Below are 19087 nucleotides of genomic sequence, written 5' to 3'. Positions count from 1 at the left end.
ATCATACTGTCCCTACAGAACATTTTACTGCGCATGCCAGTCTCCCTGTCCGTCTCTCACAAGACCTTAAGTGGTTTGAGCCCCAGGGGGCAGGTCTGATTTTGTGCCACACCCCAGCACCTAGCACAGTGCCAGGCACACACACGGGTCAATGGAATAGTAAAAGGCACGTGTTAGCGACCCTGTAGACAGCATTCAATGTGTGGGAGCAGACACATGACCCATAAGCCAAGTAACCCTAAAATGCCTGCCCTCCTGTCCTGGAATTCCTAATTTGCATTATTTTTGCTGATTCCCCACCCCACCCCCAGCCTGGTCACTAGCCTGGCCCAGACAGTAAAGTGGAACTAAAGCTGTGGGCTATATCCAGGGGGCTCAAGAGATGCCCAGTGGGCTGCAAGTAGGGGTGGAGGTGTGGGAAGACAGGGTGGGGGTCAGGGAGGTGGCAGTCGTCTGGCACACTCTCCTCTGCTGAGTGTGAATTCCAGAACTCTTAGCCCACATCTGTCTTTCCAGTTAAGTTCTAGGGCACTTCCTCTTGACATGACATGAACTTTCTGACCTTGGTTCTATCACTATGTGTGTTCATTCAACAAATAATTATTGAGGACCCACTAGATGCCAGGCTGTATTCTAGGCACTGAGATTAATTCAGCAACTTGTAGGTGCCTGTGATGTGCCAGGTGCTTACACACCCTGTTATAAATCTCACAAACTATCTAGGTACTAAGAGGTTAACTTGCCCAGAGTCACACAGCTAGTAAGTAGCTAATGTAGAATTTGAATCCAAGCCTGTCTGATTTCAAAGCACATGGCCTTTGCACTGCTTCAGGCTTTCTCAGTTAAATATGATAATAAAACAAAACCTACTGATGAGAAAACAGGTTTAGACGTGCATCAATGAACAATCTAGGTTGATCAGTGAAACCTAAGTATTTATCTCCCAATCTCTGCCAAAGTTTTCTCAGCATTCACTCCCCTTGGCCACAACATCAAGAAAAGTAATTCAGGATCCGGGCCTTCGAGAGGATGGCAAAGCTCATTTTGACTATACTTCAGCCCCAAGTAAGAAAGTTAAGGGAACGGCATTGTTAGCCACACCTAAAAGTAAAAGTTTTGACACAGTACTGAGAGGTAGAAAAGCTATGGGATTCCAAGTGTGGGCTACACCACTTTTTAGTTGTGTGACCTCGGACCAGTCACTTCATCTCTTTGTGACTCAGTTTCTTGATCCGTAATATGGGTCCATCATCCCGGCTTTTGTTGTGGGAACCCAGTGAGGAAGTGGGTGTGAATGTACTTTGGAAAGTACAAAACCCTGGGCACCCAGGGTTCACTGGGCTGATCAGGGTCGGTGATTATCGTAAGTTTACTGTGACCACCCACCTGCGCCCTGCTGTGCCCTGGGATCTCATCCCGGCTGAAAAGGAAAAAAACTGCTCCATTTACCTTCAAGGTAATAATCCGGCTGGGAGTCTTGATTTCGAAAGTCCCCTCCTCGGCGTCCGCCTTGCAGTCAAAGACTGCACTGGAGAGGTCGATACTGTCCAAGGGATTTGCATCTTGCGCGGTCCGGGAATAATACAGGTGGCATTTCCTCTCGTCGTAGAAGAACCAGCGGGATTTCCAGCCCCGGATGGGCCCTTTGCCGCCAAACTTACTTAAATATCCACAGATTTTCTTGGGGGCCGTCTCCAGGGGCCGGGCGCAGCCTTCCGACTCCTTGGGAGGCAGCACTTCGGGGTCCCTGGCTAAGCCGGCAGGCTCTTCGGACCCGGGGACGGGGGAACTAGACTCCGCGGGTTTCTCCTGGGTGCTCTCCATCGTCGAGAGACTGGAGGCCTGCGGCCCCACGCCGGTCAAATCTCGGAAACTCGGGTGATACCTTCCAAGAGGGAGCTTTCCGGACAGGGGCGGAGCCAGTGGTGACCCGCCCCCAGGAGACGACGGAGGGACGCGGCTGGCTGCGGTGTGTGCGCCTCCTTGATGGAAAGCCCAGTAGGGGCTGCTGGCCACGCCCATCCGAACCTCTCTGCAGACAGGACACGCCCCCTGCCGGCTCCTCCCACCCCTCCTTCTTCCGGCTTTTCCTCCGTGCCTATCCGCCATCTTTACGGGGGGCAGCTTCGGGCGTGAGGCGGTCCTTGGGTTGAAGGCGTGGTGACCCTGAGCTAGGTTAACCGGCGAAAGAGAAGCTGGAAGAGACGCCTGTCCCCGACTACGCTGCTCTGGTAACTCGCGTAATGACGTGAATGGGTGGTCTCTTCTCGCGCCTTATGGGCCTCCCGCCTTTTTTCCCCAGGTGCTGCTCGGGTTACCGTCGGACGACGGACCGCGCGGCCATTAGTTGAAAGGGACGCCCGGCTCGGTGACGCCACTTCCGGCGCCGCTCAAAGCGCGCGTGGATTGTGGGCGCTGCTAGGGGCTTATTATCCGCGGGGCTAATTTAGCACCCCCGTGACTCAGCTTTGACCGCGGCGGCTTCACCTGCCTCGGTCCCAGCTCCCACTCGCCTCCTTCCCTGACTGCTCGCGTTACATGGGGTGCCCGGGCCCGGCTGCTGCCCTTCTGGAATCCACTACCTGGACGGAGTTGGGCTCAGTAAATTGGGTAAATAAACAAGTATGTATCTAGGCCCTGACAAGCTCGGTCAACTTCATGTCTCATTCTACCTCTTGTCCTTAAGTTTCTCCCCTTCCCTCTTGTCTTAGGCGCATCCCTCCACTTGGGCTGTGGAGCCCATTTCCTTCCACCTCTTTAGGGGCATCACGGTTCTCCTCTAGCCCTTTCTTATCTCCTCTCCTTTTAGCTTCTCCCCCTCTGCAGTCCTTAAAATTCTCATTGTTGGGGGCAAATTATGCTCAGAGACTGAGATTGTCTTTGCCAGTAATTGATTTAACACCGGTTAACTGCAGGAATTATCATTTATAATAGTATTTCACAAGTCAATAGCATACAGGGTAATAATGTCTTTTAATAAGCTAATAAATAACATCAAACTGTAACAGGGCCACAAGGCTAAAACTTATGGATGATTTCTAAGCGAAATGTTTCCTGTCTTCTCCCTCTGTTCCTGGAAACTAAAACTTACATTCTTGTTACTGTGCATTCATTGTTCCTGATTAACGTGGGCGGGCCTTCTTGCCGTTTTTGCTTGCTCCTCTTAACCTTAGCCCCAAGACTTTCCTTTAAATACACCTGCTTTCTCCCCAGAAGGCAGGATGGTAGTTTTCAGGACATTAGTCTGCTACCCTTCTCATCTGCTGGCAATCAATAAATTTGTCTTTCCTTTATTCTCAAAACCTTGTCCTTGTTATTCTCATTTGGCATCAGGACTAGGACCGAATTTTTGGTAACAAAATTGGCTGAACCAGCCAGGAGGCACGTCGGTGCCCCTGTGGTGTGCATCCTGCTCTCGACCTCCCACCTAACACTGTCGGAGCAGGGAGGGGTGCCCTGGGTTGGGCTTGGAGCCCTTGCCTGTGGGAGTGCTGCCTCCTGGGGAGAGAGTGAGGGGCTGTCCCAGCGGCTGGAGCCCCATCTTACTCCCGTCTCTCTCCTTGAAAAGGACGTGGTCTCCTGTAGCTTGAACCTTCTTTGAGGAAGAGTTGCCACACCTTGTCCACTTGGGGAAGTCCCCCCCCCCCCCCCCGCCCCTTGATTTCACACTTTTGGGGAAGGTTGTGAACCTTCCAGCCTGTTAGGAGGCATTTGTGGCGCCGTTGGTGTGGAAGTCATGGTTGAGTGGGACCAGGGAACCCAGCGAAGTCGTTCTCTTTTGTTCTCATTTGAGTTTTGAAAGGTTCCTGTTTGTTTAGTTGGCCTTCGTTTTGATACATTTTGGGTTGGTTCCTTTGTTGTTGTTCTTTAATCATTTGTCTGCTTTTAAACATGGGAGGTGCCTTTAATGCCATCTGAAAGTCCCTTGGGAAGAAGTCTGGCGGAATGGCCAACTTATAGCTATAAGCCTTTGTCTAAAAGGAAAATGGGAAATGAGAGCTCTATTCCATCTTGTACTTGTTCCCTAGGGTGTATTTTACACAACCAGGGGATTTTTAGTATGCTCCTAGAAAGAGAAAGTTAAATGATGAGAATTCATTGAAGGTCCAGATCATTTTTTAATAAGATAAAACACTGGACACAGACTGCTAGACAAGTCTGAGTTTGCCTACTTTTGTCTTCTTATGAGAGAAAAACTGAAGATGTTTGGGTTTATTAGATACACATCTTTTACCACATCGAAGAAAAATTATGCTGTGAAAAAAAATGTATATTTTTAAAGGTTATGGAATATGTTCTTAAGTTTGCCAGTCAGGAAATACTGGTATGACAGTTCATAATTGCTTGCTTCTTGGTTTTCATTTTAAGGGTTAAAAATTGTAATATATGTGCAATTAAAAACTACTAGAAATAATAAGGGAAACATTTCAGTATGTAAATAAAGTAGGATACATGTTGTCGGTAAGAGAAGGTGAGAAGAATGGAGATATTTTTGTTAAGGGAAAAGAGTAATTTTGTTCTGAAGCTAGTTATTTCTAAATGAGGGGGAAAGAGAGGAGGACCAACTTATACGGATATAGGAAGTGACGGAACGGTTGTGGGAAAGGAACCTTGAGAAGAGAGTTTTATGCATGTTCAAAACTGGCTAAGATTAGATTGCATTTAATTAAGTAGATGAATTTGTTATTAAAAGTGAGCTGGTACAAGGCTGGATTTTGGTTTACTCTCTCTCTGTCAAGAGAATAGTTTTTCCTGGAATATTGAGCTGCTTTTGATAACAAACTGTAAGTTTCTTCACTTTTTTTTTTTTTTTTTGCGGCATGCGGGCCTCTCACTGTTGCGGCCTCTTCCATTGCGGAGCACAGGCTCCGGACGCGCAGGCTCAGCGGCCATGGCTCACGGGCCCAGCCGCTCTGTGGCATGTGGGATCTTCCCAGACCAGGGCATGAACCCGTGTCCCCTGCATCGGCAGGCGGACTCTCAACCACTGCGCCACCAGGGAAGCCCAGTTTCTTCACTTTTTAAGTGATCTTTAGTGATCTATTGTAACGTTCTGTATTTGACTCAAATCTTTTATTGTTACTTTTGTTAAAATAATAAGCATTGTTTCATAGTGACTTATGATCCTATTTGACCAGGTGTTTTAAAACTTTTTGGTATTTTTGACAAACTTCCCAAGGATCAAATTCTAAATGAAGTTCTTTTAGCCTCTAACTAACTTTGGGATGTTTCAATGGGCCCCTGAGGTATCTCAGAGAGAAATTTTAAATTAATTTGAATTATTTCGTATGTTAAATTACATTGGAAACATTGTCAGGTGAGTGGTAATAAACCTTTTTACGTTATATTGTATGGATAAATCTTATTAAAATAAATGTTCTGGAAATTAGATGAAGTTCCTAAAATTTGGATGTGTCCTGGTATTGTTATCAGTCATAGTTCTAGTTATCTTATCTTATCTTAAAATGTGCTGAGTGCTACGTCATAGCACTCAGTTAAGCTTCTTTGTCAACTGCATTGTAATCAGATCTTTAACCGTCACCTTTATGTCTTTTGTCATTCATAGACAGTTATTATTTCACTGTGATGCTTTGCAAAACTGACTCATCTTTTTTTTTTTTTTTTCTTGTTTGCGGTACTCGGGCCTCTCACTGTTGCAGCCTCTCCTGTTGCGGAGCACAGGCTCCAGACGCGCAGGCTCAGTGGCCATGGCTCACGGGCCCAGCCACTCCGCGGCATGTGGGATCTTCCCAGACCGGGGCACGAACCCGTGTCCCCTGCATCGGCAGGCGGACTCTCAACCACTGCGCCACTAGGGAAGCCCTGCTTCATCTTTAAGACGAATCATAGAAAGGACTTTTTGACAAGTACAGCTTTCTGATAACTTTCAGATCATACTGCTGAATTGGGTAGAAATTAAACAATTCTAATGGAAACCCTGATGGTTTCGTAAACTGTTAGCAAAAGGATTACATAGGCTGAGTGAACTGATGAATATGGTTGTAATTTTTTGGTTTTTATCTGAAATATTACTGGCTTTTAATCTGTGTTTTTCAGATGTAAGGAAACCTTTCCCCTTAAGTTAATTATGATTTATAACAACTTGGTAAATTATATCCTTGTAAGTAGAATTGAAGCATTTATCTTTTCTTTCTGTCTGATCCCTCCAGAGCTTGGAAACTCTTGGGTTCCCAGGAGTCTTGTCAGATGAATGAGGAAGATCACCTCCTGTCAGGTGCAGGAATCTCAAGATATTCTGGAGACCTGGAGAAGAGAGGAATTTACCCAAATCTATAGATATCACAGGCAGAATCTGAAGGCAAGCGATTAGCATGGCATTGCTAGCCTTGAGGGGCCTTTTAAAAGTTTGATCTGGGATTCCCAATGAAAAGTTCCAGTGCAGCCAGTTTAAGAGAGCCTATATGAGCAATTACACTTATGCAAATAATCAGGCCAAGTTTATGGAAACCAGACTTACTTGGAACAAATTAGTCTTAACACATTATTATTATTTTTTATAAGATACTTAAAAATTTATTTATTTATTTATTTATCTATTTATTTATTTGGCTCTGTGCTGGGTCTTAGTTGCGGCATGCAGGATCTTCGTTGCTGCATGCATGTGCGATCTTTAGTTGAGGCACGTGGGATCTTTTAGTTGCAGCATGCGAGATCTTATTAGTTGCAGCATGTGGGATCTCGTTCCCTGACCAGGGATTGAACCTGGGCCCCCTGCATTGGGAGCGTGGAGTCTTAACCACTGGATCACCAGGGAATTCCCTTTAACACATTATTGACTGGAGATGTATTAATACATCTTTATTTTTTTTTTTTTCTTTTGCGGTACACGGGCCTCTCACTGTTGTGGCCTCTCCCGTTATGGAGCACAGGCTCTGGACGCGCAGGCTCAGCAGCCATGGCTCATGGACCCAGCTGCTCCGCGGCATGTGGGACCTTCCTGGACCAGGGCATGAACCCGTGTCCCCTGCATCGGCAGGTGGACTCTCAACCACTGCGCCACCAGGGAAGCCCAATACATCTTTTGTTACCCGAACGTTATTGACCGGAGACTTACCAATATGTTTTTAGGGAGCGATACAGTTAACATCACTGTGTGAAGTTGTTAAAGCTTAAAATTGATCAAGGGTTGGGACTTCCCTGGTTGCGCAGTGGCTAAGAATCTGCCAGCCAACGCAGGGGACACAGGTTTGAGCCCTGGTCCAGGAAGATCCCACATGCTGTGGAACAACTAAGCCTGTGCGCCACAACTACTGAGCCTGCGCTCTAGAGCCTGCGAGCCACGATTACTGAGCCCACTGTGCCACAGCTCCTGAGCCTGCGCACCACAAATACTGAAGCCCGTGCGCCTAGAGCCTGTGCTCCACAACAAGAGAAGCTACCGCAGTGAGAAGCCTGTGCACTGCAACAAAGAGTAGCTCCCACTTGCTGCAACTAGAGAAAGCCCGTGCGCAGCAACGAAGACCCAACACAGCCAAATAAATAAATTAAATTAATTAATTAATTAATTTAAAAAAATTGATCAAGGGTTCATTATACAACTTATGATTGTTGTTATCGTTCACATTTTGCTCCATTAGGTTTTTGTTCCAACCTTGTGTATATTATAAACGCAAGCTTATTACTGTAAAATTTTCAAAACTTTTCATCACAAGATTTTGGGTGAAGAAGAATTTTTTGATGAGTTTTATGCAGATATTTTCTCTGATTGTCTGAGCGACATATATACTAGTGTCCCGGAAAGTGATAGTTCTTCAGAATATAGTTCTGATTCAGATGATGTGAATGTTAGACCAACAAAAAGACAAGAAAACCTTACTGATTGATTCTGGTACAGAAAGTGAAAATGAAACAGTGGTGGAGAATGCTCCTTTGCTTCTACAGAAGAGTGGATTGAAGGCAGCATTTGGCAGAAATTAGACGACTTTACAGGTGTGTCAGGTGTAACTATTGAATGTAATAACCCACAAAGTGTTAGTGAAATAACAGCATTAATTTTTGGTAACAACTTTTGTGAGTTGATCACTTCTCAAACAAACTTGTATCATCAACAGAACGAAAAATCATATAAAAATTATGATAAGGCTTTAAAATGGAGTGATGTAATCAGTAGTAACATGAAGTTTCTTGGATTAATAATTTTGATGGCACAAATAAGAAAGTCACACTGGGTGCCCCTGTGGGCGGGCCGGACTTGGTGCTTGCACCCCCTTGGCTGCAGCCTAGCACCTGCTCCGCCTTCCACTTCTGATGCGCGGTCGGTCGAGCTGGTGTATGTGCCACAATAACGTGTCGGCCCCGCTGCCTGCCATTGTGCCCGCCGTCCGGAAGGCCACTGCCGCGGTGATTTTCCTTCATGGATTGGGAGACACAGGGCATGGGTGGGCAGAAGACTTGGCAGGTATCAGAAGCGCCCACATCAAATACATCTGCCCGCACGCGCTGTTTATGCCTGTGACATTAAATATGAATGTGGCCATGCCTTCTTGGTTTGACATTATTGGTCTTTCACCAGATTCACACGAAGATGAAACTGGAATTAAACAGGCAGCAGAAAGTGTAAAAGCTTTGATAGGGCAAGAGGTGAAGAATGGCATTCCTTCTAACAGAATTATTTTGGGAGGATTTTCTCAGGGAGGAGCTTTATCTCTGTACACGGCACTGACCACACAGCAGACGCTGGCCAGCGTCACCGCCCTCAGCTGCTGGCTGCCCCTGCGGGCTTCCTTTCCACGGGGTCCTATCAGTGGCGTGAATAGAGACATTTCTATTCTTCAGTGCCATGGAGATTTGGATCCTTTAGTTCCCCTAATGTTTGGTTCTCTTACTGCTTTGAAAGGCTAAAAACATTGGTAAATCCAGCCAGTGTAACCCTCAAAACCTATGGAGGCATGATACACAGTTCATGTCAACAGGAAATGATGGATATCAAGCAGTTCATTGATGAACTCCTAACTCCTATTGATTGATGTCACTAAGAGGCTTTGTGGAGAAGTACACACCAGCATCATCATTGTAGAGTATAAACTTTTTCCTTTGTCTGGTCTTGAAACCTCTAATATTTGCAGTGTTAAAATGTTTTGCAAATACACACCAATGACACAGACTAAAATCTCCTCATGGAAAATTTATGATCTTTTAAGTTTCTATGTATGTATTTGTGTAACATGATCCAGAATATATTAGTATTAAAGTAGGTGAAGCAGGTAGCTTCTTTCTCCCAAATGTAATTCAGCAAAGTAATAAAATACTGCAACCAGATTTTTTATTATGTCCCTTGAAAATTATTAGTATGCTTAATGAAAACTTGTTCAGGTATAAATGAGCAGTTAAGACATAAACAGTTTATGCATGCTGTGACTTAGACTCTGGACTTATTCCCAGATTACTTAGTCACCATGCAGTATCTGTATATATATATTTTAAATTAATTTATTTAATTTTGGCTGCATTGGATCTTTGTTGCTGCACGCGGGCTTTCTCTAGTTGCGGTGAGCGGGGGCTACTCTTTGTTGTGGCGCGCGGGCTTCTCGTTGAGGTGGCTTCTCTTGTTGTGGAGCTTGGGCTCTAGGCGTGTGAATTTCAGTAGCTGTGATGTGAGGGCTCAGTAGTTGTGACTCGCGGGCTCTAGAATGCAGGCTTAGTAGTTGTGGTGCACGGGCTTAGTTGCTCCATGGCATGTGGGATCTTCCCGGACCAGGGCTTGAACCCGTGTCCCCTGCATTGGCAGGCAGATTCTTAACCACTGCGCCACCAGGGAAGTCCGTATATTTTTATATATGTGTTCATACGTACTTAATGATTATAATACATAATAAGAATAAGGTGTTATTACATTATTCCTAATAGGGATAATGCTTCTAAGTGTCAATAAAGAGTAATATTGCTGTCTTCAATTAATGGCCCTTTTATTTTGGGGACCACGTTTTTCTTTCCTGAATATAATTTCTATTTAATATTCTTTTTTCCTCTCTAGAAAAGAAATGTGTTCTTTCTTCTTTTTTATCCTTCATAATGGACCAAATATTGCCTACTTGCCATAGACATCTGCTGTCAATACGTGCTGTAATTTGACATTCTGAATCACAGACATGACGGCATTGAAAACGTACTTATACTTGTAAAAAGAAACCAGACATCCCTTCAAAGTTTCTACACTACTTCTTAAACTGGACCTTTGTCTGCCGTTTAGGCTGGCAGAGTTACTTGAATCTTCAGTCCAGGTAACGAGAATAATTCTGTGGTTGTATTTTTCTGTAATTAACTGAAAGAATAATTAAGTCATATTCTAGTATGTTCTGAAATATTTACTGATATTACAAATTGTAATTTCTAAGATGATTTGCTCTAAGATGATTCTCCTCGTAGCATAGTTTTAGTTTACTTATTTTGCACATATGTTTGAAACCGACTGCTGTAGGAAATGAACAGTCCATTCAAAAAATTTCCTTTACTTTTTTCTGCCAATGGACTTATTTGAAATTTTCACTATAGTCAGAGTTTCTGTGCAAACATAAAAGTAGCAATTATTTGATTTTAAATAGATTTTTCAGATTATTGGTTAACATTATTTGAAAGCAAGTTTATGGGTAATAAAAGTTAGTCAGAACTCAATACATATGGTGTAGTTACCACCCAGTTTAATATGTAGCAAAAATGTACACTTGCTATTTCTGAACTGTTAATTTTTCTGCCGTATTCCAACTGACTAGAACACCGTTAGGAATGCATCTTTATAAATGGGTACTACTTGATGATGGAAATGATTTCGTATGGACGGTATAGGATGTTAATAATGAAGCCATATGTTTATGTCTGAATTTACAGTGTTCTTTTTTGTTTGTTTTTGCGGTACGCGGGCCTCTCACTGTTGTGGCCTCTCCCGTTGCGGAGCACAGGCTCCGGACGCGCAGGCTCAGCGGCCAAGGCTCACGGGCCCAGCTGCTCTGCGGCATGTGGGATCCTCCTGGACCGGGGCAAGAACCCGTGTCCCCTGCATCAGCAGGCGGACTCTCAACCACTGTGCCACCAGGAAGCCCTGGATTTACAGTTTTAAACAATCATTTACTAAGTCATTTTGCTTTTATTTTGAAGAATATAAACTGTTGTTTCACTTACACAAATCAGCAAGATCTAATTTATGACAAGAAATATTCCATTGACATGTTGTGCTGTAACGTGGGAAAATGTAAATCTTTTTCACGGTTTCTATCAAAGTGAAATAAAATTTAATTCTGAAAAAAAAAAGAAAGAAAGTCAGTCACACTGGGAAGAACATTGGCCGACTGATCTCTTACTTGAAACACCTATCTTTCCAAAGATTATGACGAGAAGAAGGTTTGAACAAATAATGACATTTCTTCACTTTAACGATAACTCAGAAACTCCACTTCCTGCAGACAGAATTTCAAAGTTAAACCTCTTTTGGATTATTTTCTGCCAAAATTTCAGTTGTTCTATGTGCCCAAACAAGAGCTATCACTTGATGAGAAAATCATAAGGTGGAGAGGACAACTCAGATTCAAAACCTGTAATCCTGGAAAACTTACAAAATACAGAATTTTGGTCAGGATGGTTAGTGAAAGTGAAATTGGATATATATGCAGCCTTGAGATTTACATGGGTGAAGGAAAGAAACTGCAAGAAACAATATTGTTGGTCCTACAACCTTATCTTGGTTCATGGCACCATATTTACCAAGACAGTTATTACAACAGTGTGCTCACATCTGAAATAAGAGAGAATCGTGGTCTACTAAACCAATTAAAGGAGAAATCTAAAAATCTACAGCGGGGAGAAATGACATTCTTACGGAAGGGAAAGTGATTCTTCTTATATGGAAAGACAAGAGGCTAGTCCTCATGGTGACAACTATTCAAGACACCTCCATAGCATCTACAGGAAAGGAATGCAGGAGGACTGGCCATCAGATAACTAAGCCCACTTGTATATAAGAGTATAATAAATATATGAAAGTTGATCGATCCAATCACTATCTGGCAAACTTCAGTATCCTCTGGAAAACTCGAAAATGGTTTAAGAAAGTGGGTTTCTATTTGAGTAATTGCGGTTTATTCAATGCGTTTAAAATTTATTGTAGCTTTATTGCACAGAGTAAAATGACTTACAAGCAGTTTTTGTTAGCAGTAGTTAGAGAATGGGTAACTGACCATTCTGGTGAATGTAGTGGTAGTCCTACACCTGGTCCTTCAAGTCCCCCACACAGATCCACCTTGTCGACTATCAGGTGAAATAAAAGAACATATTCTAGAGGAAATAATACCCACAGGACTAAAAAAAAATGCTGCTGGGAATTGTAGAGTCTGCTCTTCCAGGGGAAAGCGCAATGAAACACGGTATATTTGTAATAGATGTTCTGTTCCCTTGCAGAGAGGTGCCTGCTATACTGCCTATCACACTCTAACGAAATATTAGAATGCTTTAGTAAGACGTATACAAAGTTTCAAATAAATACATTAAGTGCAAAAAAAGTTGCTGATATTTACTCAGACGCGGGTGTTTGAATATTCACTTATGTAACAAATTGCCAGGCATGGGCGTTAGTTTCAGCAAAAATCCCCTGGTCAGTAATATGTTAATTTGGCTAGATTTAGTAGAAATGAGGATAAGTTAGAGAGAAAAATTATGTTTCAGTAATATATCTTTGGATATTGAAGTTTTGTATTTACTGAGGTTTTGTATTTATTCTCTACGGCCAAGATGGATCCTTGTTACTATGTTACATTATTGTTAAGTTTAATTGAATTATTAAAATAATATTCTAAGCTTGTTTCTAAAGCAAGTTACAGTAATCTGTCTTTGGATGAAGATCAGATGCCCTGTGACTTGCAACTAGGAGATTATGCACCTGGAAAAGACATCATTTAAAGGACTGTCTCCAAATTAGACAAAAGGACCCTTATCAGGTACTCTTTAACTAGCGTATGTGCAGCAAAATTGAAAGAAATTGACTCTTTTATTTATTTATTTGGCTGCACTGGGTCTTGGTTGTGGCATGTGGGATCTTTGTTGCAGCATGCAGGATCTTTAGTGGCGGCATGTGGGATCTTTTAGTTGCGGCATGTGGGATCTTTAATTGCGATGTGGGATCTTTTAGTTGCGGCTTGTGGAATCTTTAGTTGTGGCATGTGGGATCTTTTAGTTGCAGCATGCAGGATCTTTAGTTGCGGCACGTGAACTCTTAGTTGCAGCATGTGGAATCTAATTCCCTGACCAGGGATCAAACCCGGGCCCCCTGCATTGGTAGCATGGAGTCTTAGCCACTGGACCACCAGGGAAGTCCCTGAAGGAAATTGATTCTTCATGTTTTCCACTTAAGAAGGGCCTCTGCACTGGACTGTCTATAGAAAAGACTGCTGACCACAAATGACACCCATACCAGGATGAGAAGAAGATAACAGTAGTGGTAGGCAGCTGACCCAAAAATCTGGACCAGGCCTGTAAGAACCATCCAACTAATTTATTTATTATTATTTTAAAAATATTTGTTTATTTATTTATTTTTGGCTGCTTTGGGTCTTAGTGTGGCATGCGGGATCTTTTTGTTGTGGTGCGTGGGCTCTTCGTTGCGGCACGCGGGCTTCTCTAGGGTTGTGGCGTGCAGGTTTCTCTCTAGTGGCGCGCGGGTTCAGTAGTTGCAGCGTGTGGGCTTAGTTGCCCCACAGCAGGTGGGATATTAGTTCCCCGACCAGGGATTGAACCCTCATCCCCTGCATTGGAAGGCGGATTCTTAACCACTGGACCACCATGGAAGTCCCCATCCAACTAATTTAATTGAACTGTTTACCAAATGTTTGTCTTCCTATCAAAATGCAAAGTTACTGTTTTACTTCTAACCATACTTTTAACTCCAATGTTCAGGATGGAAAGAAAATTCTTTAGTGAAGTTATCGTCAAGAGTATAACTATTCATGACGTGTCACTGTTTGCTTTGAGTATACTGCTAAAAGCACATATACAATGTTCGAATGACAATTTGGTATAACTGATAAAGTGTCGAGCCTATAAAATGTTTCTTCGTTAGCATACATCTGAGCTTGTTCACTATGTTTGATTAGTTTTCCTCCAATGGGGATAATTAGGCATACACACACACACACACACACACACACACACACACACAGAGTACGCCTAGCACTGAGGGGCATGGTGGACCTAGGGCTGGCAGCAACCACCCTGGCATCAAGTGACAAATATTTTGATCATCAGTGCTTTCTATCGAAAGATTTGCAAACAAAAAGGGGAAATTATAGAATAAATGTTCACATATTGAGGTATGGCGAAGTTATTCTGGCTTTTACATGATTTAACTTAGACTAGAACAGCCTGTTTGTGACCTGTCAGAGATATGCATTGTACATCTGCTTTAACCAGTAAGAAAAAGAATACATTTAAAAATCAAAGTAGAGTAACTGGTTCAGGTGTCCAAAGTAGAGCTGGATGGCCATTCTGAATGTGGTTTCAGACACATTTCTGTACTACTGAGAACCTGATTGCCAACTGCAACCTTAGGGCCTCCAGGTGCTATTACAAGAAGAGGTGATGTCAAGCCAGAAAGAAAAAAAGAAAAAGCCTCTCTGCATATCTTGCAGGATTCTAGAGCATCTTTTGGGACAAGAGAATTCTTTAAAGTGAAAGCCCAGAACCTTCTCTCCTCTAATCCTCCTCAATTTTAACATTGCCCCAGTTCAGCAGGAAGTAGCCAGATGACTTCGTTGCCCTCACTCCCGTAGATATGGAAGGTTATAACTGACAGGGCCACAAGGCTAAAACTGTTGGATGCATGATTTCATTTTTTTTTAAATTTATTTTTATTTTATTTTTGGTTGCATTAGGTCTTTGTTGCTGCACGCAGGCTTTCTCTAGTTGCGACAAGCAGGGGCTCTAGGTGTGCGGGCTTCAGTAGTTGTGGCACACAGCCTCAATAGTTGTGGCTCGTAGGCTCTAGAGCACAGGCTCAGTAGTTGTGGCGCATGGGCCTAGTTGCTCTGTTGCATGTGGGATCCTCCCGGACCCGGGCTCGAGCCTGTGTCCCCTGCATTGGCAGGCAGATTCCCAGCCACTGCACCACCAGAGAAGTCCCTGATGCATGATTTCTAAGTGAAACTGTTTTTCCTGTCTTCTCCCTCCGTTGCTGGGAACTAAAACTTACATTCTTTGTTACTGATTAATGTGGGCAGGCATTCTTGTTGTTTTTGTTTGTTCCTCTTAACCCCAGCCCCAAGATTTTCCTTTAAATATGCCTGCTTTCTCCCCAGAAGGCAGGACAGCAGTTTTCAAGATGTTAGTCTGCTACCCTCCTCATTTGCTGGTATATCAATAAATTTCTCTTTTCTTTATCCTCAAAACCTTGCCCTTGTTATTTTTATTCAACATTGGGGACAAGGACTGAATTTTCGATAACAAAATCAATGATATATTAATTTATACTGTTGTTCCAGACAAAGGGGGCAATGAAAGCAATAAAGTCCAAATTTAGTTCACGTATACCCTTCTATGAGTTGGTTCCCGGTAGATTCATTCCTTCCAACTAAAAGTTGGGTATCAGCTGCTGGCTTAGGTCCCAGTGCCAGTGTTGGCAAAGGTTGCTCCAGAGGTTATTACTCCAGGGACCCTCACATGGCTTGCGCCACTGCCTGTGAGGACTAGTATTGCCAGGGCAGGAACGGATATCTCTTCTCTTCCTGAGACTGCAGCACAGTTTAGCACCACTGCTGACCAAGAGTTAGCCTGGCTAGGGTTAGGAGCAAGTGTCTCAAGAGCTTCGTGGGACTATTTGGATCAGCAAAGAGTAGCCTTGCCCAGATGGAACACCCTAGACTTGCTGATCAAACCTCTTGGTTTTTATCATTTAAAAGTCCGTCATGTGATGGATACCACTGCCATTACCTTGCTATCAATGATGTAATGCTCCTGTCCACTCCAGGTGCAAAAGCTCTGTCAGAAAATCCTAATATCCAACTTCAAAACAATTTCATCAAAAAGAAGTTATTCACAGCAAGTTCAAACCACAGCCAACTTGTATAAAACAAGCTTTCCAAACATGGATTTGAAATCATAACAAGTTGATACATGACACTGGTCCACTCTCAGTGATAGCAATGAGAGGCAGTGGATAAAGGCGAGGGCTGTGCAGTCCATTTCCAGCACTGCAATCTTGAGTGATTTACACAACCAAGGTCTCAGTCTTCTCATCTATAAACATGGAACTAAGGAGAACATCTGTCTCTGGAGGCAGATTTAGGTGAAGTTAATGAAGCTTAAGCTCACCTGCAGGGGCTGCTCAATTTGTTATATTTATTTTCTTATTCTGAATAAGCATCCATCTTCATGTCTAACTTTGTGTTCATAATTGTGTTTTTTTCTAAGGAAGCCTTCAATACTATATAAATTCCAATCTCCATAGAACCTGAATACACTTCTATCAATATCCCCAGCGTTATTTTGGTAATTAAATAAAGTAATTTGTGTGAAGCTGTAAGCACAGAGTGTGGGGCACAGTAAATGCTCAGTAAACATTAACTATAATTAAAACAATAAAGTAGATCTCGAGGCAAAAGGCAGTAAACCACAAAGAAGATGGAAGATTATATAGTAGAATTCACACCATTGAAAACTTGGAAATACTGTAATTGGAATTGGAGATTTTAACACACCACTTTTAGCCTTTGTGAGATTTGCTAGAAAACAGCCACAGAAAACAAAGATACAGAGATCAGAATGCTATGATAAGGTAGGGTCAATTAAATAGGGATTACTTAGTCGTTTTACATTATGTTCCATGTCAAAAAGACATTTTTGGTTTCCAAAAAGATTTTGTGCCAGGAAGTACCTTGTCATTAATTTTGAAAATAATAAAAAAGTTAACAACCAAACAATCTAACCCTTAGAAATAAAAACAATAAGTTTTCTAAATAACTATTGGGTAAAAGGGGAAATAAAAGCTGCCATTATAAACTATTTGGTGCAGGAGGCTGGAAGACAATAAAAGCTGTACATATCAAAATTCAGCCTGAGTGCTTAGTCACTGGTGTCATATGGACTGCATTATTAGAATTCTAGCACCAATGATTAACTGTGTGACCTTGGGGGACAGACTAGAACACAGTCATTCTTGTGGGTAAGGAGTTGTAAGGGGTATTGCAGGTTTTTCAACATTTTCACCCTGTTACAGGTTGAACTGTATCTCCCCTAAATTCATATGTTGAAGTCCCAACCCCCAGTATCTCAGAACGTGACTGTATTTGGAGATAGGGCCTTTAAAGAGGTAATTAAGGTGAAATGAGTGCTCGCTTCAGCAGCACATATACTAAAATTGGAATGATACAGAGAAGATTAGCACGGCCCCTGCGCAAGGATGACATGCAAATTCGTGAAGCGTTCCATATTTTTTTATAATCCAATAAAGATGTTAAAAGAAAAAGGTGAAATGAGGTCATAAAGTGGGCCCTACTCCAATTTGACTTGTGTCTTTATAAGAAGAGGAGATTAGGACAGACACACACACAGGGAAGACCATCTGAAGACACAGGGAAGACAGCCATCTACAAACCAAGGAGAGTGGCCTCAAAAGAAACCAGCCCTGTTGACACCTTGATCTTGGATTTCTAACCTCCAGAATTGTGAGAAAATTGATTTCTGTTGTTAAGGCGCTGTGTTTTGTTAGGGCAACCCTAGCAAACTAATACACTCCCCTAACAGAGTGAGCTTCCTTGGAAACCCATCCCAGGCACAGCCCATAATGGCTTAGAGCACCCATGAAAACTCTCTGAAGCTTTATTTTATAAACATAAATAGCTACAAATTCATATCAGTTTAATACAAAATATTTAATGTTAATTTCCAAAAAGCAAAATAGTCAAACCCTACTTCCAGCCACCTCCAGGCTGAGGGATGGGGGAGAGGCAGGGTGTACAGGTCCCAGCTGGGCTGGTGGGTATCAGGAAACCTGGCCAATGGAATTTTCATTGGCCCATTACAACCTTTCTGGGCTTTGTTTTTCTCATCTGTAAAATAGGGACCATGATTCCTCCCCAGGGCATCCCACTGAATGTGAAGACTAAAATGTAATGATGAAAAATTTGGGGGGTCCCTAATCTGCAGTAATATTAACATGCTCAGAGTGGGAATTCCATGGTGGTCCAGTGGTTGGGACTCCGCGCTTCCACTGAAGGGGGCACGAATTTCATCCCTGGTCGGGAAACTAGGATCCCACAATCTGCAAAAAAACAAACAAAAAAACCCCTCAGAATTGCTCTGGGGAAAAGAAGATGAAGAGGGGAGAAAAGATCTAAGTTTTAGGTTTAGGGACATTACAGGGAAACTTTTGTTAATCTAGATGCGTTAATTGTTGTATATTTTAATGGACATACTTCTGGTTATTACATCAAAGTATAGTCAACATCCCTCAATCTTCCCCTCCTTCCCCTTGGAGGATAGTGTCAGCTGCAAAGCTAGAGGTGGTCAGAAAGCGACACCTTGTGGCCTTTGTGGTGTACTGTCCTTACGTATATTGGGCATCCCCCAGGCTCTTTTGCTAAAGGGCTCAAAAGAGGTACCAAGTAATACCCCCTTCCCCCGACAATATATCCCAAACAGGCAGGTTAGTAATTTGACATCTTTAAAACCAATATATTTTACATTATCCTTTAACCCATTTTTTTAGTGAAGGCAAGAGAAACGGATTTTCTATCAACAAAATCATGTATTTCTTGTGTTCAATATAAAGGTCTGTTACATGCAGTAATGAACATTATGCCTTAAGTTATTTGGAGTTACCTTCATTGTTGAGTTTTTTACTTCTCTTACTATGGAACAATTTCAGTTTTCTCTTATTAAGGAAGGAGTACAGTCTTATTTAAAGTATGTTTTAAAAATTTTAGGTTTTCTGGTCAGGAAAACATCATATAATTTCTAACATTTATTTTTGAGTAATATCATTTTCAATTGATAGTAAGCCCAAAGAATTAATGCTTATTTGACACATTTTATTTTCAAATACATTATTTTCTTTTATTATTTTGTTCTCCCAGCTTTATTGAGATATAAT

General features: G+C 42.5%; 1 protein-coding gene, 1 long non-coding RNA gene, 1 other non-coding gene and 1 pseudogene across 4 annotated transcripts in view; 3 read left to right on the top strand and 1 right to left on the bottom strand.

The window, feature by feature from the left end:
- Positions 1 to 2110, bottom strand: part of TBC1D2 (TBC1 domain family member 2) — a 42413-nt gene extending 40303 nt beyond the window's left edge. Inside the window, exon 1 of one of the 2 annotated variants that reach the window (XM_060014450.2) lies at positions 1450 to 2110. In XM_060014450.2, the coding sequence (XP_059870433.1) occupies positions 1450 to 2109 (660 nt within the window). In that variant the 5' untranslated portion in view covers position 2110. The remainder of the gene's footprint in view (positions 1 to 1449) is intronic. The other variant, XM_060014451.1, reaches the window with a different exon arrangement.
- LOC132427219 (uncharacterized) lies at positions 2105 to 18315 on the top strand. Its single transcript, XR_009519847.1, has 3 exons — positions 2105 to 2231; positions 9995 to 10241; positions 10846 to 18315. It is a non-coding gene; the product is annotated as an uncharacterized lncRNA (long non-coding RNA).
- On the top strand, positions 7566 to 8950 carry LOC132427218 (acyl-protein thioesterase 1 pseudogene; annotated as a pseudogene).
- LOC132427781 (U6 spliceosomal RNA) lies at positions 17324 to 17430 on the top strand. The gene has a single exon (XR_009519988.1). It is a non-coding gene; the product is annotated as a U6 spliceosomal RNA (small nuclear RNA).
- Positions 18316 to 19087: the final 772 nt, after the last annotated feature.

This window comes from Delphinus delphis, chromosome 6, assembly GCF_949987515.2.
Source record: "Delphinus delphis chromosome 6, mDelDel1.2, whole genome shotgun sequence".
Lineage (NCBI taxonomy): Eukaryota > Metazoa > Chordata > Mammalia > Artiodactyla > Delphinidae > Delphinus > Delphinus delphis.
This window is presented reverse-complemented; position numbering and strand designations above follow the sequence as displayed.